General features: G+C 34.3%; 1 protein-coding gene across 4 annotated transcripts in view; it reads right to left on the bottom strand.

Moving 5' to 3' along the window:
• Positions 1-1,724: 1,724 nt before the first annotated feature.
• LOC105335004 (alpha-tocopherol transfer protein-like) overlaps positions 1,725-22,666 on the bottom strand; it is a 31,149-nt gene continuing 10,207 nt past the window's right edge. Inside the window, exons 3-9 of one of the 4 annotated variants that reach the window (XM_034470884.2) lie at positions 14,903-15,136; positions 9,934-10,010; positions 7,749-7,865; positions 6,379-6,495; positions 4,466-4,576; positions 4,183-4,284; positions 1,725-3,981 (exon numbers count right to left, since the gene is read on the bottom strand). In XM_034470884.2, coding sequence (XP_034326775.2) covers positions 3,832-3,981; positions 4,183-4,284; positions 4,466-4,576; positions 6,379-6,495; positions 7,749-7,865; positions 9,934-10,010; positions 14,903-15,136 — 908 coding nt within the window. In that variant the 3' untranslated portion in view covers positions 1,725-3,831. The remainder of the gene's footprint in view (positions 3,982-4,182; positions 4,285-4,465; positions 4,577-6,378; positions 6,496-7,748; positions 7,866-9,933; positions 10,011-14,902; positions 15,137-22,666) is intronic. The other 3 variants (XM_066085002.1, XM_066085003.1, XM_066085004.1) reach the window with 3 other exon arrangements.

Below are 22,666 nucleotides of genomic sequence, written 5' to 3'. Positions count from 1 at the left end.
ATGTACTTGTATATTAATTTTGTTTCAAATTGTTTCTCAATGAAAACATGAATCAAATATAATTAATACCCATACCAACCCAAATCATGTTTTAGTAAATACTTGAGTTAAATGCCCTTATAAACATTCAGACTGCAATAAACCTAATATGATTTTTTTTTTTATGAAGCAGAGAAATTTATTTATACATATAATGTTGCTTGACAAACCAATATATTATTTGATGGATTTAAAATTATTTTTATTGAAATATGATTTGACATATAAGTACCGTAATGTAAATATATGATAATTTTGGTTTTCTTGTGAAATCATAAATTGATACTTTATAAGATTCATTAAAAAATACATTGGTGTATTGAGCCATCTTAAAGCTGACACGAATTCATAAATACACATTATTTCCCTTTTATCTCAGACTACCGCCATATTAGTTGTTGATTTCTATTGTTCTGCTCATCGCTAAACACCCCCTATATAAGGCAGAGAGCACTATTCATGCTTCACCGCATTCAGGTATTTCATACACCTGAACACGTTACCTTGGACAAAAAGACGTGTAGAAATGCGTTTTGAAGAAAAATAAAATGACAGCCACTGTATGGCAAGATATATCCAATAAACGAAGAAACAAGACAGACTGAAATCCTGGCGCATATACTTAAAAAATTCCTCGATAATTGTGGACCCTTTTCCTGTGTATGTTATAACATCGCACATGCGCAAAACAACACACTGTGGCAGATCGAGCAATGTCGATGATCGCATGGGTTTTAGAAACAGAGCGTTTTTGTAGGAACAGATGGAAACAATGTTACGTTGTTATTTTCTTGGATTTACTATCATTTATTGACTGTGTTGGATGTAGTGCCGCCGGGGTTTTCAAAAAGAGAGGAGCGTTCAATACTTATATAGCGACCAAATACTTTTATTTACCAGTAACTTAGGAGCACTAGTTACACCTGACTGTGCTCTTATCTTACTTGCAATGGAAAACTTGTAATTGAATTGTACAAAGTCTTTAAAAATACAGTATTATGGTAAAATGGTTCACACTTAATGTGAGAATAAAGAATTACATTGCACCATAGTTATCCAGGAGAAATTGTTAAAACAAATAATATTTTCACAGTTGTTCTGCTAATGAATTCTTAGTTGCAAGTTTCGTGTGTTCTCTAAAGCTTAATGTTGATTGGTAGATCATCCTTTTATGGCCAGCAAGTTGGGGGTGGTTTAAAAGTTTTACCAGTAAAGCATCTTTTAACCCTTTTATCACAGATAGCAATATACATGTAATTATGTTTAAACACATACACTGGAGCAGACACAAAATTCCAAATAAACCAAATAATGATTGAACTACTCTTGATTCAAATTCAAGATCCCATTTCATTGTACATGTACACTACAGTAGTCTATTGCTTCCTTGGATGTTTTGCTTGTAAAGCCCAGTAACATGCTTTGGAGTTTGCGACTTAAGTATACTGTATAAATACGGTAGCATATAAGTTGAATTACAATCCAATGTGAAAAGTAGGGTGTATTAATCTTTTCCATCTCTAAAAGTGTTAAATTGTTAGCTTTACTTATGTAGGTTTTGAATGACTTGTGCATATACATGTACATTGTATCCTCAAAAAAGAAGTGTGCACAAATTAATAACACACTTTACTTGATGCTACACACAAATGTGTAATTAACAATAATCACCAAATAAAACCTCAGTTTGTCTCAATAAAATCATTTTAATAGTCAAATATAAAATGTATACATGATTGCTATTTGCATAATTCTAGTGTCAATTTGACATATATGATTCCAGTTACTGATAATGATCCTTTTGCAAAGCTTGTATGCAAATAATGAATGCCTGTCACTTTTTATCAAATTAATAACAAAATAAAAAGCACGTAATTTATAAAAGAACTAAAATAAAGATGAATAATTTTTTTTTTTTAATTAGAAGTTAAATTCATTATATTGCATTCAACTTATTCAAGACATAAAGGGATATGCAAAGGACTTCTATTCATTAACAAACATATATGGCAGGAAAAATATTTAATCTTTTACAAATGTAAAGGACTATCACAGATCTAGTACATATAAAATGCAAATCAAATGAAAGGTCAACTAAATCTCCTAATGTACACAAATAAATATGTGTCATGTATGTGTACATGCATGTAAATTCATTTCATACAGCACACTCACAAAAATACCATTATGATTTAACAGAGATCAAATTTTTTCCATCCACCATATTAAATTGGTGATTATGCAAGATATGCAAAATATCTGTGAGCCAAGGCTCACTAGTAATATCCCCGCTCTGATGTGAATAAACAAAATAAGGAAAGTCAATATTTAACAGGATTTAAAATTTCAAGCATCTGTGATGAATTAAGTTGCTGAGAAATCTTTACAAAAAATTTTCTTGAAAATTTAGGCTAAAAATAAACACAGTCTTAATTTAATAGAAAGTTGACATCTAATTGGTACAAAAATAATTCTCAATGTATGGCATGCCTTAGCAGATAGTGTGTTAAAATTTCAAGCATCTATGATGAATAGTTGCAGAGAAATCTTAATGAAAAATTTGCTTGAAAATAAAGGCTAAAAATAAACAAAGTCGACAGCTGATTGGTACAAAAATTAATCCTAACGTGTATTATAATTTCAAGCATCTGCAATAAATACTTGCTGAGGAATAATTGATGAAAATTGGTTTGAAAATTAAGGAAAAAAACAAAGCCATCATTTAACAGGAAGTTGACGTCCGATAGATACAAAAATATACCCCAACCTATGGCATGCCTAAAAAAAGAGTATGTTAAATTTTAAAGCATCAGTGATGAATAGTTGCTAAGAAAAATGTGACAGAAATTTTTTTTACAGACAGACATGCAAGAGTAAAACTGTAAACCCCTTTCTCCTTTGAAGCGGGGGTATAATAACCAGGGTAAATATTAGCACAATGTTATGAGAAATAAACAAAATATTTTATGATATTCCATAATTCATGATGGAGTTCTTACAGTGAAACATTATTAAAATTGATGACCTGACGAACCATAATAATTGAATGGCTGGTTTAAAGAGATTTTTGGTTTACAAAGATTTCTTGAGAATTCTTAAAGAAGAATTATTTCTCTTTATTAAACTTTCAACAAAATTGGGAAAAAAACCAAACAAACATCTGGTTGTTGGGAGTCAGAACTTAAAAACTGTCTGAATGTGAGGGGATTCTGATTTTCATTTGGTGAAAAGAATTTGTATTTTATTGAAACTTTGGGTTGAATGTTTGCTGTGCAAGATCATGAGATATCTACATCTAGTAGATGAAAAAGTGGTTGTCATGAGGCCTGCATAGCAAGTACATCAAATCTATTGTAAATTCCTTATTTGATGCAATATTTTTCTCTGTCGAATTTATACAAACATAAATTCCTTGCGTTAAATAAGGAATCTACAGTAATTGACCAATAAACAAAGATTAGACTATACATTGGAATGTTGCATTTCATTGTAATTCTTTATACCATGTATTCCCATTTCAAATTAAAAGCAGAGAGTAAAGAAATGTCAAAGCAATGTATACTGGTAATAATGAATTAAATATATCCCTTAAAAAATTCTACACCCCAAAACAGACTTTTCAGAATGCCAATAGATGCATAATTAGAGAGGTATTCCTGATAATAATGCTTAACTCATTCTTTTAACAAAACACCCAACAACTTTGTACAATCAACAAATCACTAAAGGGCAGCAAGACCTTAGAAATTTGCTGCTTTGAATTCCACTTGTCTATTTCTAACCGTCTCCGCCTTAATCCACACTAAGCTTTCTATAACTCCCCATCACACACTCCATGGCATCCTGACCAGGCTTCTGATCCACAGAGGACCCAGACACTAATCCATATTTGGCCTCATCATCGAATTCAGCATCACATTTTAGAAGCTCCTCCATCCAATCCTGGTGAAAGAATAAAACCGACCAAAGATTTAATCATTCTGATGGTTAAGTGTCACAGGTTGTTGGCTGTGAACTACCAGTTACCGGAATTACATGTGTTTTCCAATTGCAATGATAACTGACAACAAGGGTACTTTTTAAACAATTTTGATTCGAACAAAACAAATTTTCTAGTATCCTAAAAGAAAGTTAAGAACTTACTTTATTTGAAAATGGAGGTGCTTTTCCTCCATACTCCTCCGGAAGATATTCTGGGTCAATAAACTCGGTCAATTCTTGTACATTTTTCCCATGAAAATGCAGCTAAAAAGAAAAGCTTTTGATAATTCACACAAGCTTATACATGTACCTGACAGTTAAATATGTACATCCTCAGAATGTTGTGCTCTTGCACAAAGGAAAATTAGTTTGGATCTGTACAGATTTGTAGTTGATTGAGTCAAAATGTTAATTATTAATAAGTAATATCTTAATTCATACATACTCGACTAACAGTCTTTTCTTTCATGAACTGCTTCACAATGGCAAAAATGTAATCAAACACTGCAGGTTCATTCAGATAATGAAGGCCTTTGAATCTTGCAGGGAAGGCATCCTACAGGGGAAAAAAATATTCATATTATTTTATCAACATTTAATGCAAACAACATCAAAATCCATACATTTGTACCATTAATTTAGCTTTCTTCAAAACACAGTAAAGTAAATAATTGTTAAGGTTATGACATAACATAATTTTTCACAACTTGTTGAGAAAGATAATTATTGCATAACTTATGGCTTCCAAAATGGCTATCAAAACAACAAAACAGATTTTGATTATAAAACAGTAGATTGTCAAATAAAAGCGGTAGGTGGGAGACAGAGTTTAAAAAAAACGGTAGACTTCCAAATCATAAGGCAGTAGAGTAATTACTCATGTGCATAAATCATCACAAATTCCATTGATTCCAGTTATTATATATTGTTATACTTTCATGTTAAATACTGAACTCTGATTGGTTAAGACGCAGTTCATAATATTTTCTATTACCCTCAGCGTTAGCAACACACTTAACAACGGGTAACATTAAAAATTGTTACATGCGCGAAAATTATGCGCGTACGGTTCGCTGTAGAATTCACGTTATTCCTATATAAAAGCAGTCAAATTTTCTAAAAAATTTTAAAAAAGACATTCAGTATAACAAAATAAATATTGCCTGTTTTGGAGGATAACAGTTGAAATTAACACCCCTTGAAAACCATTGTCAACCTCCGCTTTGCGTTGGTTGACAATGGTTTTCTCGGGGTGTCAATTTCAACTGTTACCCTCCCAAACAGGCACTATTTATATAATATCCAAAAGTGAAAAGTGCAGAGATTGGTTATATGATACACATGTAAACACTGGCAGCAGTCAGGAAGCAAAGTAGACAGGTGTTAACATTTATTATGCGGTAAGAAAATACTACTGAGCATCAGTTACAAGCCGTTTCCTTAAACTGTTCAAATTCAGATTTCGTAGATTCCTAATTAAACATAAAGAATTAATATTTGCATAAAATACCGAGATGCACATCTTATGGATTTTGAAATCTTGCTTTAATTTTTGGACAGATGTAAACTTAATGAAACTTATAAAATTCTGGGACGGCGATATTTAAATTCTCGTGTTTTGATGCAAAACGGTTGAATTGCGGAATCATGTAGTCATGTCAAATAAGGAATCTACAATACTGTGGTTTCATCAATATTCGTTGAATACTAATTTTCGTGGATTTCGTTGTTTAGTTGATCCACGAAATTAAATGTTCATCGAAGTGCAATTTCTAATAACATTTTGTATTGATAGGGTCATTGGCCACGAATTTACCTATCCTTGAAAATGTGATTTTCACTTCATCCACAAAAATTGACACCCTTGAATATTAATGAAACCACAGTTTTATAAAACTTCTAATGCACTTTTTTATTCAAAATACTGTCTATTGGTTACAAATTTGACAGTTTACATTTATGTGCATGGTGGCACTTCATTTACAAAGTGTATTTTTGCACCCTACAAATGGTACCATTTATAGTTCCACAATAAAAACCATTGCAAAAAGAATCCCCCTGAAACACCCCAATATATTTTCATTTCCTAATTATCTGGCACGTCGGCCTTCACTGACCAGACTTGAAAGACATTTATCCAAGAATGTCAAGTTTGACTAAAATTGGCTGAGTGATACTGAATAAGTGGAAAATGTCAAGCTCAATTATGGTTCAGCTGAACTATCAACAAAGAGAAGAAATAAATGATACAGCTATGTCTATATTTAGGAGAATTACATATCGGTACATGCTAATTCAAAAGATTGCATGATTCAGTGTCAATCACAAACTTCACTAGACGCCGAGACTACCTCTTACTTGTAACAGGCTCATCATTCTTTTACTGTACAAAGGGGAAATATTCTTCACATGTTTCCAACCCACACGCTTTAAGTCCATTATCATCAGTATTCCATTTATCTGACTTTCCTCATCCTTTTTATTCCATATAATATATAAAAGCACTAGGTCAAAGATTAATATTGTTAGCTGTCATACATGCAGATACCCTTGTAAAAGAAGCTTCTGTATGGATGGGTGCAGGGTCATCTGCCAATCTGATTAAAATACAGAAGTCTACAATGGTGCAAATTGTAGAGAGATCTAACTGATGGCAAGTTATGCTTTTCTGTAAGTGATCTTTTCATACAATTAAGATTGGTTGATAAATTTATCTTTCATGCAAATGATAATTACCGGTAAAGTTCATTCTGATGTCACTGAACATAACCCTAAATGGGTCACTGTCAGATCTTTGTGCCTTTTGTGTTATTTTAGAGAGGTATATTTTAATCAGATTGACTTGATCCTCTTCATAAGCTGCTGCACAACAAAAGCTGGTTACTTGGGAAATGAAAAGCTCATGATAGCTATTGTGGTTTAATCAATATTTGTTGGATGCAAATTTTTGTGGCTTTCGTACAGTTGATCCACAAAATCAACACTCATTAATATAACTGTTCGTTGAAGTGCAATATCCAATAAGAAAAGTCAGTTTATTGATAGTGATCATGAATTTACGTATCTTTGAAGCTGAGATTTTCACTAAATCCACAAAAATTTAATAAGTCCAAGAATATATAAATGAATTAAACCACATTGGTCAGCTAACATGGTTAGTATGATCGAGCACTAACACCCCACGGTAATGGCACTACTAGCATAAATTGTACTTTACAAAGATCTATTCTAAATTTTTTTTCAATTTTATCTATTGCTTTACTTCATTTTTAGTTGTTGAAATTTCAAAAAGGTAAAATCAAGTTGTACAAAGTATTAGTAAAAGATTTATGGGTATATATATCTCAATAATATGTCAAACTTTTTTAGACTGTTTAATACCGATTTAATACCGTATTTAATACCGTAAGGAAAAAAAAGACCAGGGATATTTACTGGTAAAACGAATTATCCACACTCCTCAATAAATTATCCACACTCCTCAATGAACTATCCACTCCCCCACCCTCACTGGGGTTTATTCTAGAAGCAATGGTTTCTGATAAACTGTGTAATAAACATGATCGATAAATAAGAATCTGCAATATCGTTGTCTCACTCAATTTCAGATGTACTTTAGAGAGCCACAGTGATTTCCCCTTTGATGAGACTAAAAAAAAATTAGAAGTGATCTTTGAATGTACCTGGCTGTAATGGCATACTAGTAGAGAAAAATGTGAACAATGTACCTGCAACAAAGATGTGACACGTTTTGCATACAAAGGAGACATGTTCTTGGCATGAGCCCATCCTATGCCATTTAAATCTGTGACCATAATTAGTCCATTGACTTGAGTAACTTCATCCTGTGAAACATGATATATATACTGGTACATAAAACTCAAAACTTGGATTATCTAAATAAAAAAATTAACATTAATTGAAACTCATAATAACTCATTAAGGTACCTCACTACACCAACAATTATACTTTTTAAGACTCTACGTCACAAGTTGGCGATTTAAATGTTTTGTTATAAACTGTTTATATTGTTCCTGTGGGTTGTATATTGTCGTAGCTCAGTGGTTAAAGTATTGGGCTTCAGAGCCGCAGATCATGAGTTCGAATTCGGCTAGAGCTTTTGTTCATGTTAACTGATCGAATTAAATTTTTGAAAATGTAATTTTTTTTATCCAAAATTGCACATTTTTTGCCCATTGGACTTAAATACTTCTTATTTATTATGATATCTATCATAATCAAGTAATTTTCTGTTGATTTGAGAAAATATTTCACGGTGTAGTTAGCCACCAGGTGACCTTAAATATAAAATGGCACTCCAAGTAATGATATAATGATATACATGTATCAAAAATGTATAAGATTACTGGTAAATATTTACATTTGCAAATATGTTTCCTTATACATGTACATGTGTAGGAACCTATAGAATAGCAAAACATTCATTTCTGTGTGAACTTTTTCATGATGTCACAATGATGCGATTATCGCATGTGATTAGTTTGACTATTGCAAACATAAAAACATGATAATGTTCATTATTCTGAACGATTCGGCTTTCTCAAACATAAATACAAGTATTAAACAGCTGTTGAAAAGTTCAACGGGATGTGAACTAGGTTGGTACATGATAAAATCTGATGAGAAGCCCTTTGGGCTTCATGGGATTTGATTAAGTGACCAACCATGTGCATATCCTGCTGAACGATTTAACTTCCTGTTTATTTCTTAACTAAAGGTAAAATAACACATCTTTACAAAATGGCTGACCGCTGATTGAAATGACATTTTGTTTTATTAAAACGATTTTATGGAATGAAACATGTAACTCACTCCATAGCCGAGTGGATAAAGTGTCGGACTTGTGAACCGTACATCCCGAGTTCGAATCCCGCAGGGGCTTTTGTTGTTACTTACTGGATTAATTATTTTTGATATTAATTTTTTATCACAAAACTGCAAATTTTTCGCTTATTTGACATTTGAACGGTTTATTTATCCTTATATCTTTCAGTTTTAAAAAATGTTCTGTTAATTTGAGTGACTTTTTCCAGGTGTTTTATTCCATCATAATTGTATATAATCAATACACAGCAGACCATCTTGTATATGCACACAAACATGAATTTTTGAAAAATCTATATGTATTTTTTTTTTTAATTTATCTATGCTACAGTTAAAGGCTGGCAACTGGTACATATACGTGTACACAAAGTCAAATTGTACACATGGCATTTAAATATCTCTTGTGTACATACAAGTAAAAAACTGTCATAACCACAATTTATTTTAGTATTCATTTCATTAGAAAAATTAAAATCTTCATCTGATTGGTCTTAAGATGTTTTAAAAGATACAGTAAATCTTATCATATGTTTTAAACAATTATTCTGACTTAGGCCTACCTGAAAAATATCAATCAACATAAAGTTATGCATTAGTTTTGTTCAATTTCTTAAATTCAGAGGCAAAATTCATTTTTATTTCTGAACTTGTTTTAAAATTCATGCTTTATGAAAAAAACAAAAATCATTTATTCCAGTTATTTCTTTGATGAAAGTTTATATGATATGGTTGTTCATAATGTGTACACAATCTACTGTAAACCAACTTTTATTTGCTCGTGAACCAGTCCTTAATTGACATATGATTGTTACAACAAAACGAGTCTGGATATAAGGCTTGGTCTTAAAAATCAGTTGTCGCAAACCAGTTAATCGGAAGTTAATCGCGAAATAATGTCGTCACGAATTGAAATTGGTTTACAGTATTTGTTCACAGTTTTTAACAAAAGAGCTGCATAACTGATAACATTATATTATCAAAGAAACATGAAATCAACTTCTGTTTACATCTTTTTGGAGTCCTCTCAGACTGATTATGGTACACATGCTTATGATTTGAGAAATTACCTGTATAATCTTGGACAGAGTTAGTAAGTTTGTTCTGAATACATCATCAATAGGAAATCGACTTGGGTCCCAAAGCCCTGTAAAGAATGAAAACTATGCATACAAAGGTTTTCTAAACATTTTGTTACAATATGTTTATACCCGGTGTCATATAATATTTTGAACCCCGCGATATATTGAACCCGGGTTCAAAATATCGCTGCGATATATTGAACCCCCCCATAAAATATTGAACCCAGGTTCAATATTTTATGGCCGCGATATTTTGACCCCCACTCTATTTTTCATTGGTATTGGAGAGGGGGTTCAAAATATTATGGCCGCGATATATTGAACCCCCTACCTTTTTCCAATTCCCATTGGATAGGGGGTTCAAAATATTATGGCCTGCGATATTTTGAACCCCCCTTTATTTTTCATTGGTATTGGAGAGGGGTTTCAAAATATTATGGCTGCGATATATTGAACCCCCTACCTTTTTCCAATTCCCATTGGAGAGGGGGTTCAAAATATTATGGCCGCGATATTTTGAACCCCCCTCTATTTTTCAATGCTATTGGATAGGGGGTTCAAAATATTATGGCCGCGATATTTTGAACCCCCTCTATTTTTCATTGGTATTGGAGAGGGGGTTCAAAATATTATGGCCGCGATATATTGAACCCCCTACCTTTTTCCAATTCCCATTGGATAGGGGGTTCAAAATATTATGGCCTGCGATATTTTGAACCCCCCTTTATTTTTCATTGGTATTGGAGAGGGGCTTCAAAATATTATGGCTGCGATATATTGAACCCCCTACCTTTTTCCAATTCCCATTGGAGAGGGGGTTCAAAATATTATGGCCGCGATATTTTGAACCCCCCTCTATTTTTCAATGCTATTGGATAGGGGGTTCAAAATATTATGGCCGCGATATTTTGAACCCCCTCTATTTTTCATTGGTATTGGAGAGGGGGTTCAAAATATTATGGCCGCGATATATTGAACCCCCTACCTTTTTCCAATTCCCATTGGAGAGGGGGTTCAAAATGTTATGGCCGCGATATTTTGAACCCCCTCTTTTTTTCATTGCTATTGGAGAGGGGGTTCAAAATATTATGGCCACGATATATTGAACCCCCTACCTTTTTCCAATTCCCATTGGAGAGGAGGTTCAAAATATTATGGCCATGATATTTTGAACCCCCCTCTTTTTTTCATTGCTATTGAAGAGGGGGTTCAAAATATTATGGCCGCGATATTATGAACCCCCCTTTATTTTTCATTGGTTCAAAATATTATGGCTGCGATATATTGAACCCCCTACCTTTTTCCAATTCCCATTGGATAGGAGGTTCAAAATATTATGGCCGCGATATTTTGAACCCCCCTCTATTTTTCATTGCTATTGGAGAAGGGGTTCAAAATATTATGGCCATGATATTTTGAACCCCCCTCTATTTTTCCAATTCCCATTGGAGAGGGGGTTCAAAATATTATGGCTGCGATATTTTGAACCCCCCTCTATTTTTCATTGGTATTGGAGAGGGAGTTCAAAATGTTATGGCCGCGATATTTTGAACCCCCTCTTTTTTTCATTGCTATTGGAGAGGGGGTTCAAAATATTATGGCCGCGCTATATTGAACCCCCTACCTTTTTCCAATTCCCATTGGAGAGGGGGTTCAAAATATTATGGCCATGATATTTTGAACCCCCCTCTATTTTTCCAATTCCCATTGGATAGGGGGTTCAAAATATTATGGCCGCGATATTTTGAACCCCCCTCTATTTTTCATTGGTATTGGAGAGGGGGTTCAAAATGTTATGGCCGCGATATTTTGAACCCCCTCTTTTTTTCATTGCTATTGGAGAGGGGGTTCAAAATATTATGGCCGCGATATATTGAACCCCCTACCTTTTTCCAATTCCCATTGGAGAGGGGGTTCAAAATATCGCAGCCATAATATTTTGACCCCCCTCTCCAAAGGATATTAGAACAGTAGGGGGTTCAATATATCGCAGCCATAATATTTTGAACCCCCTCTCCAATGGGAATTGGAAAAAGGTAGGGGGTTCAATATATCGCAGCCATAATATTTTGAACCCCCTCTCCAATAGGAATTGGAAATAGGTAGGGGGTTCAATATATCGCAGCCATAATATTTTGAACCCTCTCTCCAATGGGGATTGGAAATAGGTAGGGGGTTCAAAATATCGCAGCCATAATATTTTGAACCCCCTCTCCAAAGGAAATTGGAAACAGTAGGGGGTTCAATATATCGCAGCCATAATATTTTGAACCCCCTCTCCAATGGGAATTGGAAATAGTAGGGTGTTCAATATATCGCAGCCATAATATTTTGAACCCCCTCTCCAATAGCAATAAAAAAAGGAGGGGGGTTCAATATATCGCAGCCATAATATTTTGAACCCCCTCTCCAATGGGAATTGGAAATAGGTAGGGGGTTCAAAATATCGCAGCCATAATATTTTGAACCCCCTCTCCAAAGGAAATTGGAAACAGTAGGGGGTTCAATATATCGCAGCCATAATATTTTGAACCCCCTCTCCAATAGCAATAAAAAAAGGAGGGGGGTTCAATATATCGCAGCCATAATATTTTGAACCCCCTCTCCAATGGGAATTGGAAATAGGTAGGGGGTTCAAAATATCGCAGCCATAATATTTTGAACCCCCTCTCCAAAGGAAATTTGAAACAGTAGGGGGTTCAATATATCGCAGCCATAATATTTTGAACCCCCTCTCCAATAGGAATTGGAAATAGGTAGGGGGTTCAATATTTCGCAACCATAATATTTTGAACCCCCTCTCCAATAGCAATAAAAAAAGGAGGGGGGTTCAATATATTGCAGCCATAATATTTTGAACCCCCTCTCCAATGGGAATTGGAAATAGGTAGGGGGTTCAAAATATCGCAGCCATAATATTTTGAACCCCCTCTCCAATGGGAATTGGAAATAGGTAGGGGGTTCAAAATATCGCAGCCATAATATTTTGAACCCCCTCTCCAAAGGAAATTGGAAACAGTAGGGGGTTCAATATATCGCAGCCATAATATTTTGAACCCCCTCTCAAATAGGAATTGGAAATAGGTAGGGGGTTCAATATATCGCAGCCATAATATTTTGAACCCTCTCTCCAATAGCAATAAAAAAAGGAGGGGGGTTCAATATATTGCAGCCATAATATTTTGAACCCCCTCTCCAATGGGAATTGGAAATAGGTAGGGGGTTCAAAATATCGCAGCCATAATATTTTGAACCCCCTCTCCAAAGGAAATTGGAAACAGTTGGGGGTTCAATATATCGCAGCCATAATATTTTGAACCCCCTCTCCAATGGGAATTGGAAATAGGTAGGGGGTTCAAAATATCGCAGCCATAATATTTTGAACCCCCTCTCCAAAGGAAATTGGAAACAGTAGGGGGTTCAATATATCGCAGCCATAATATTTTGAACCCCCTCTCCAATGGGAATTGGAAATAGGTAGGGGGTTCAATATATCGCAGCCATAATATTTTGAACCCCCTCTCCAAAGGAAATTGGAAACAGTTGGGGGTTCAATATATCGCAGCCATAATATTTTGAACCCCCTCTCCAATGGGAATTGGAAATAGGTAGGGGGTTCAAAATATCGCAGCCATAATATTTTGAACCCCCTCTCCAAAGGAAATTGGAAACAGTAGGGGGTTCAATATATCGCAGCCATAATATTTTGAACCCCCTCTCCAATAGGAATTGGAAATAGGTAGGGGGTTCAATATATCGCAGCCATAATATTTTGAACCCCCTCTCCAATAGCAATAAAAAAAGGAGGGGGGTTCAATATATTGCAGCCATAATATTTTGAACCCCCTCTCCAATGGGAATTGGAAATAGGTAGGGGGTTCAAAATATCGCAGCCATAATATTTTGAACCCCCTCTCCAATGGGAATTGGAAATAGGTAGAAGGTTCAATATATCGCAGCCATAATATTTTGAACCCCCTCTCCAATAGGAATTGGAAATAGGTAGGGGGTTCAATATATCGCAGCCATAATATTTTGAACCCCCTCTCCAATAGCAATAAAAAAAGGAGGGGGGTCAATATATCGCAGCCATAATATTTTGAACCCCCTCTCCAAAGGAAATTGGAAAAAGGAAGGGGGTTCAATATATCGCGGCCATAATATTTTGAATCCCCTCTCCAAGAGCAGTGAAAATTCGAGAGGGTTTCAAAATATCGCGGCCATAATATTTTGAACCCGGGGTTCAATATTTTATGGGGGGGTTCAATATATCGCAGCGATATTTTGAACCCGGGTTCATAATATCGCATAATATATTGAACCCGGGTTCAATATTTCGCGGTATCAAAATATTATATGACACCGGTAATCATTAACTGATGAACACTGGTTACTTACTTGACTTAATCAAATGTACATGTCATGTTTAATCAATCTAATAATCTGATTTCATGACTTTTGTTTGAGGTTACTTTCAATTGGGAATGTTTTTTTACTCTTTTACATCTTTAAGCCTTAATGAACGAAACCAATTAGAGGCCTAAATTTGTGAAAACACCAGACTATCTAAGCTTTTATGAGCAAAACCAACTGACTTTGTGAGTATTTTGTATTTTTTACACCTCTTCACTGCACTCATTAATTCTACATATAGGTCTTAATTAGCAAAATCAATTGACTACTGCAGATTCATTTTCATACATGGGGGTAAATGTTCGTGGGTAGCCAAAATTTTCCAGGTTCATAATTTCCTTGCTTGCAAGTTTGGGATAACTTTAATAAATATCAAATAAATGCTTGTATATATATGTTCATGGGGATGTAAATTCATATGGGGAAGGGTTACCCATGAAAGCTTGGTCACCCACAAACAATAATGATTCCACAGTATGAGTACGATATATATATATATATATATATATATATTTTTTTTTTTAATGAAAATTAAGCTGAGTACCTGGCCTGAAAATGATCACTCTCCGCCCCTCCTTGTCTCTATGAGGCAGCACTCCAGTAACTCCAGCTTCCAGGACGTGTTTCACTGCCGAGGGTCGAAGATTTTCGAACAACTTTGGGTTTTCCTTTTTCATTTGGAAATGGGACACAAGAAGATTGTATGCTCTGTCATATTCAAACTTTTTGGCTCTCAGAAAGCGCAACAGGAATGCATCATCTGTCCTAACGTGAAGATCTGCAAAAGAGAATACATACTGTTGAAATCCATTTAAGGGTCCTCCACAGACCTGGAAAAAGTTCTGCATACAAGCTCATTCTTCTAAATTACTTAAAGATATGGATTTCTAGCATGTGTTTGAATTGAAAATGACAGGAAAAAATTCAATTTTGGGGGGAAAAATCAACTTTTTAAAATTTTACCGCTATTCATGAAAATAAAAGTCCCTGCAGACCAGTATTCAAACTCAGGACCTGCGAGTCGGTAGGTCTAAGCTACACCCATTGTGTCACAGAGAAAGACATCAAAGATTGGTGATTTAAACTGTTTAACAATGCGTTAAAATCGCCATGTTGTGGCGTACTGTCATAAAAGTGGAAGTCACTGGGTGTCGAGGATCCTTAAGGAGCAAATATATTCTCTGTACACACCGTAAACAACCCCTAAGCGGGAGAGTCGACAAAAAGTAGGGGGGAGTCGATTCCATTGCATGGGGGAGTCGATTTTCTTCGCTTTGAAGACGGAAGGAATTTAGGTCACGCCTTTTGTAGGTATTTATAAGAAGTATTTCCAAAAAGTATATACCGCACGGAAGACAGCGATAGTCAAACTTTGTGTCAGTCATTAATCCGAGTGCTCTATGCATCTAGTAGTATCAAACACTTAGAAACTATTTGACAGATTTCAAATTCACGGTGATCGGTTGGTCAAAATATGCATGACTTGTAAAATATGTGACTTACTTTGGGATACAGACAGTTGAAACAGTCGAACAAATGATCAACCTTGTAAGTGCAATAATCAAATCTTGACAAACCTTAGGGAAAAATGAGTAATCAAGACATTTTCTGTTCAGATGTAACGGTAACGTAGGGGAGAGTCGATTTTTGAAAAACAGAACGCATGGGGGAGTAGAAAATATTGCTAAAAATGCAAAATATGCGTTAAAATAAAACGATTTATCTTCATAACTTTACTTTTTCTCTTTTCTTATGATTTGTGTATCTCAAACCATATCAAAGACACATAAGGTACACAACAATATTCACAAAACTCCATTTATCTTTTGTTTTGTCATTATCCTGTGTGTGTGGTTGTTTGTTTGTTTTGTCTTTTGTTGCTTTTTTGTTGTGTTTTTAAAACTCGTTGTTTTCATTCATATAAGCACACTAGTAATACAGAGGATATAATTTAACATGCCATATTTTTTTGGTCATCTGTATATCACGTGTGTATTTGCTATTGAAGGGTGGTTGGTGGGTGCTCTTGTCAATATGATTATCTAGTAAGGTCGCGGCGTCGTTGAGTTGTTAAATTGGGGGGGGGGGGGGGGGGGGGGGGGTCTGCAAAATAGTTGTCTTTGGACTGTATGTGAACAGAATGCCTGCTTTTCTTTTTGTGCTGATTGAAGCATCTGAAGTTAAATCATAAATTTTATATTTGACTGTTGAATTATATAATTATCCATATTTGTACTCCTATTGTACGCAAAATAATACAGTCATCAACTGTGCTTATCTGAACAATAAAATGCTTTTTTGGTTATGTATACGGGTATGATGGTGATTAACATACAAGAAAAGAAACATAAACCGAGTTATCAATTTACGTGTGTATATATCATGATATGCTTGCTACTATCATAGCCCTATGAATCACTGAAGAAAGCGTTTTTACCGTTTATTTTGTGATAGTGTATATATAATAAGCTCAGTACTGCTACGCACTGAAGGGTCACGGGTTCGAGACTAGATTTGTCATTCCTCCTTTTCTATAACTATATATTTACATACACCAAGTATACCTTCCTCTATTTCTTACGGGCATTGATTGTGTAATTCATAGATCTGTAGAAACTGACAGGACTGAAGTCTATCCGCATCGTTTATCAACAGCTCGAAATCTTCATCAAGCTATGAAAAATCACAGACTGCACGAAATGATCATGATGATGTCAGACTCAATTTCTAATTAAATACCATTTGGCTGCTGCTTTTATATAGCGTATAGATGTACATCGACCATAATTTAGCTAGTTTTACTTTTTACGATCAATTTAGTTATCTGTTAAAAGAAAGATGTAATTTATATAAACAATGAAATGATTTATTTAAGGATTCATGCAGTTAACGAAGGTAGCAATCATTGCAGAAAAAAATACGTATGACTGTATTTCTTTTCTGCAATGTCGCCATCTTCATATCCCACATGAATCACTAAAGAAAGCATTTTATTTTTTATTTACTAGCTGTCAAAACGTTACACATAAGTAACAGCCATATAATGTATATGAAGATGATTACCATAGTAATGAGAACTATAGCTACTTGGAAGTTTGAACTTAGCCATTGTAAGTACTTATAGTCAGTGCTTTCCATGTAGCTTTACTAAAATGTAAAATCGCTCAATCAAGAAAGAAAAAAAGCCACGCAATTTCAACATTAAAAGTACAAAAAGACATCAATGACCGATGTAAAAAAAAATCAATATAGATCTTCAAATAATGTTATTTAAATTTGATCAGCTAAACAATGGATTAAAAAGTAGTTCTTGAAAGTCAATTAAAAGTTTACGAATACGTTCAAACACATGTGGTTCGTTTCAATGGGTCGCGTAACTGTAAGAAATTGAAAGAAAATACCTTTTAATAAATGTTTTCTCTTTTAATTCATTCAAATAAAAATGAAAAAAAAAAACGAAATTGAATGGAAACAAGAGGCCCAATGGGCCACATCGCTCACCTGAGCAACACCGGCTTTAAATGAGCGTTCAAAGGATATTGTTCCATGTGGCCCCTCGGTAAATTAACCAAAAATGAATATCCGAATTTTCACTTATTTTTGCATATACTTAATCTTTGCCATATTTACCTTCATGGAATACCATTTTTACCGAAAATAAGATCATATGCAATATAAATAACTAAATTTTCAGTTGGTGTTAACGGTTAACTTCCAGTTCCCTTTATTTTTGCCCCCCCCCCCCCCAAAAAATCACTATAAAAAACGATTAAAATACATGAGAGCATAAAGGTACATTTTCTCCCTCCACTACTTGCTAGTTATTGTATTTTAAAAAATTCTATATGTGAAAGAATAAAAGTGTACCTCGATGCACAAGAATGAATGCACTCAATTCCTCAAATTAAAAACATTGAAAAATTTAATTGGCTTTCTCCATTATAGACAATTGTCATTTACCAGACATGAATTCATTTCGTATGACCTTTGAAATTCATATCCTTACTCACTTGATTGAAGAAAATAAACTTAACTGAAAATGTTGTCACATATGTTAAAGAGCTATAATTCAAATTAATGTATTGGCAGGCATGTCGCTCTATTGTACCAAGGCCCTTCCATTATTTTCATCTTTATTAAAAAACAACAAATGTGTACAAACAAAGATGATTTTTTTTATTGCAATAATTTTTTAAGAACACCGATAATGCTTTTATCCTCGTAATAATAATGTGTCAGGCCTATGGAAACTGTTTAAAAGGCATTGTTTTCATTTACTTGTGTTCGAAAAAATATCAAAAATTTGTGTAGATTTTATGCAATTCATCGTTGAAGAAGGGGCACTAGAAAGTAATTACAGCATATCATCCTTTTAGCAAGACATTTTTATTGATCAACCAAAATTTCAGTGCCAATCATAGAATCATAAGCAAGATTCATAGCTTGGTTTAAGTCATGTTTTTGTTCACATGAGTTTATTACATTCAACTTAAGAAATTTAAACTTGGTATTTCCTATTCAGCATAGCTGCATTTAAAATATAAACAAACTAGAGCATGACCTCAGCTTTGTGCACAAACATATAGTAGCATTGTGCACAAAGCTCTGTATCTTGCTTATAACTCGAAGCTTGACTCTCAGGTTAGTAAAATTATAGGAATTTGTAAACAATTAAAACAAGAGAAAACTGCTCTAAAACAAAGAGAAAACTCAATTTATTTTTCATCATATATATACTTTAGTTATATATTTCTAGCAGCGAGAATAATCTCCGTTTAGATTGAAATTGCTGAACATCTTAATAGAACATGTTGCATTAATCAACTATTACGATGAAATCATGGTTTGAAAAAAGTAGAATGAATCAACACTACCTGAGGATGCTTCCACACAAGTTACAGCTTTTCTGGTCAATTGGTTTTTGAGATGAATTTTTTTTAAAGATTTTTCGCTATGTATGCCTATGTAAAATTCGACCAACCCACTTTGGCCGCACCCTACCCCGGGGATCATGGTTTGAACAAATTTGAATCTACACTACCTGAGGATGCTTCCAAACAAGTTACAGCTTTTCTGGCCTACTGGTTTTTGAGAAGAATATTTTTAAAGATGTTTCTCTGTATATTTCACCTCAGGTGAGCTAACAATTATTTCCATCAGCAATATTAATCTCCATTTTTTTCTCTATGTATTCCTATGTAAAATTTCGACCCCCCCCCCCCCCATTGTGGCCCCACCTTACCCCCGGGGATCATGATTTGAAAAATGTTAATCTACACTACCTGAAGATGCTTTCACAGTTCCAGCTTTTCTGACTAACTGGTTTTTGAAAAGAAGATTTTAATGATTTTTCTCTATACATTTGTATCTAAAAATTTGATCCCCCATTGGAGCCCCACTGTACCCCAGGGGATCATGGTTTGGACAAGCTTGAATCTACACTACTTGAGAATGCTTCCACACAAGTTACAGCTTTTCTGGCCGATTGATTTTTGAGAAGAATATTTTTAAAGATGTTTCTCTGTATATTTCACCTCAGGTGAGCTAACAATTATTTCCATCAGCAATATTAATCTCTGTTTAGACTGAATAGACGAGAAAATACTTACAACTAGCCTAAAACACATTGCAGTAATCAACTATTGCGCAAAAACTATACCGTATTACCATTAGAATTTGCATTTTAGTTGTTAAAGTACCGTACCCGTTAATGTATCTTATTTTCCGCAGGTAACAGTCAGCTGTCTTACTTTCCGATGTCTATATTTGATTGATACATAAAAATTACAAAATACAGGCGATAGTTCCCCTAAGTTATAAACCGTAATTCATGAAAACGAAAATCAAAACAAGCTAAAACCACCGTCAAAGGTGAAAATGTCAACGCATTGGAATATTTAAACTCAATTTACTTCACAAAATCGGCATTAATGTATCTTGCACGTTTCAAATATTCCTTTCGCACGCAAACTGTTCCACAACAACCAAATTCATCTTTGTCAGATTGACCCATTTCTTATATGTTCAAAATGGCCGCTTCTTTGTTTCAAAGAGGGTTTTGAGATATGGAATACCGAACCCGAAGTTAAACTGATTGACCCTCATTCTCTCTGTCTTATTATCATTTTCGTAAATAACTCAAATTTGAAACAGAATTAGCCCTTAATTTTTGCAATTTTATATTTTCCTTCCCATAAGGATAATTTATGCTAAACTACGTTGAATTTGACTAAGTAGTTCTTGAGAAGAAGATTTTTAAAAATTCACCCCACTTTTTCTACAGTTTCGAGGTTTTCTCAGCTTTGAATAAAGATAGGTCTTTCATTTCTGCAATTTATATTTGCCTTACCATAAGGATGCTTTGTGCCAAATTTGGTTGAAATTGGATAAGCAGTTTTAGAGAAGAAGTTCAAAATGTAAAAAAGTTTACAGACGGACAGACAGACGTCTGGACGGACGGACGGACGACGGACAAAATGCGATCAGAATAGCTCACTTGAGCTAAAAATGAGTAGTACATGTACCTGTCTTTATTGCTTAAATATCTGTGAATAAGTAAAACCATTTTATTTATTAGATGAAGTCGACTTTTATAGACCTCGTCTGAATGCTATTCACTATGGAAAAATGAGTTGAACATTCCCGATAGAGTGAATTGGATTTCATTTTTCTTCTCCCCCGTGCGGTCTGTTTTCCGAAAATCGACTCTCCCCTACGTTACCATTACATCTGAACAGAAAATGTCTTGATTATTCATTTTTTCCTAAGATTTGTTAAGATTTGATTATTGCACTTACAAGGTTGATCATTTGTTCGACTGTTTCAACTGTCTGTAACCCAAAGCAAGTCACATATTTTACATATATATTTTGATCACCCGATCACTGTGAATTTGAAATCTGTCAAATAGTTTCGAAGTGTTTGAGACTACTAGACGCATAGAGCACTCGGACCAATGACCGACACAAAGTTTGATTATCGCTGTCTTCCGTGCGGTATATATTTTTTGGAAATACTTCTTATAAATACCTACAAAAGGCGTGACTTAAATTCCTTCCGTCTCCAAAGCGAAGAAAATCGACTCCCCCATGCGTTGGAATCGACTCCCCCCTACTTTTTGTCAACTCCCCCGCTTAGGGGTTGTTTACGGTGGTACAGGAAATTTGACTGTAAAGTTCAATATAGCTGAAAAATTCTAATCTAGTACTAGTTGAAATATACTTTTTATTTTTCATAATCTACCTTCCAAGTTTTGGTGGGAAAAGTGAACAAAATGAGATATACATGTATTAGTGCAAGAATATTTTGGAAAAATAGTAGTCTCTGCAGAAAATCAAATTTCTTCTTTCCCAATTTGTGCCTCTGTCTCAGAAAATCAAATTAAATGAAATAATCTTAATCAGTCATTACACTCAGTTTGTTTTCTTTTTAAAAGAAATCCATCTCTTCAAAAAGTTTTTTGGGATAATATATGTTAAATCTCTAATGATAAGATGGATATCTTTACCAAGCATGACAATATTTGTAGCTATTTCTTTAATTTGAAAAAACAAGAGGCCAATTGGCCTTAACGGTCACCTGAGTAGCATATATCCAATACACAAACTTGTCATGGAGTCTCATATATGCATCTAATTAATTAGGTTTCATACTGGAGTAGAAAAATTATAAATTTGTAATGACAACCACATTTAATTCAAAAAGAACTGTGAAACCTATAATGTTGGTGAAAAACTAAAAGATCTGGTCTACAAAATAATGAATTCAGTTTTCCTTTCAGGTGTGTGGGAGTAAAAAAGATAATTTTTTAACGTTATATGCATTAACATCTATACATCCATTTTGGCCCTGCCCTAGAGTCAAAACCCATACCCCAGGGGACATGAAAATTAAAATTTCAGTAGAGGACTTCCTGGTAAACATAATTATTAGTCGGGTTTTTTTTATACAGATGTGTGAGAATAGAGAAGAAGATTTTTAAACATTATATGCATTAACACTTTATTGCCATATTGCCCCCTCATGTCCTGAACCCCTGACCCTGGGGCCATGAATTTCACAATTTAGGTAAAGGAGATTGTGGATATCATAACCATGTATTCAGTTTTTTGCCCACATGTGTGGGAGTAGAGAAGAAGATTTTTTAAGATTTAAATCATTTTTACTACCGGTATATGGCCATATTGGCCCCACCCTAGAGCATGAACACCTAACAAAAGGGTCATGAATTTCACAATTTTAGTAGAGAGCCTCATGGACATCATAATCATGCATTTAGTTTTTAACAAATATATATGGGAGTAGAGAA

Source organism: Magallana gigas, chromosome 5, assembly GCF_963853765.1.
Source record: "Magallana gigas chromosome 5, xbMagGiga1.1, whole genome shotgun sequence".
In the NCBI taxonomy this organism is placed as follows: Eukaryota; Metazoa; Mollusca; class Bivalvia; order Ostreida; family Ostreidae; genus Magallana; species Magallana gigas.
The sequence above is the reverse complement of the archived record's forward strand: the minus strand, read 5'-3'. Positions and strand labels throughout refer to the sequence as shown.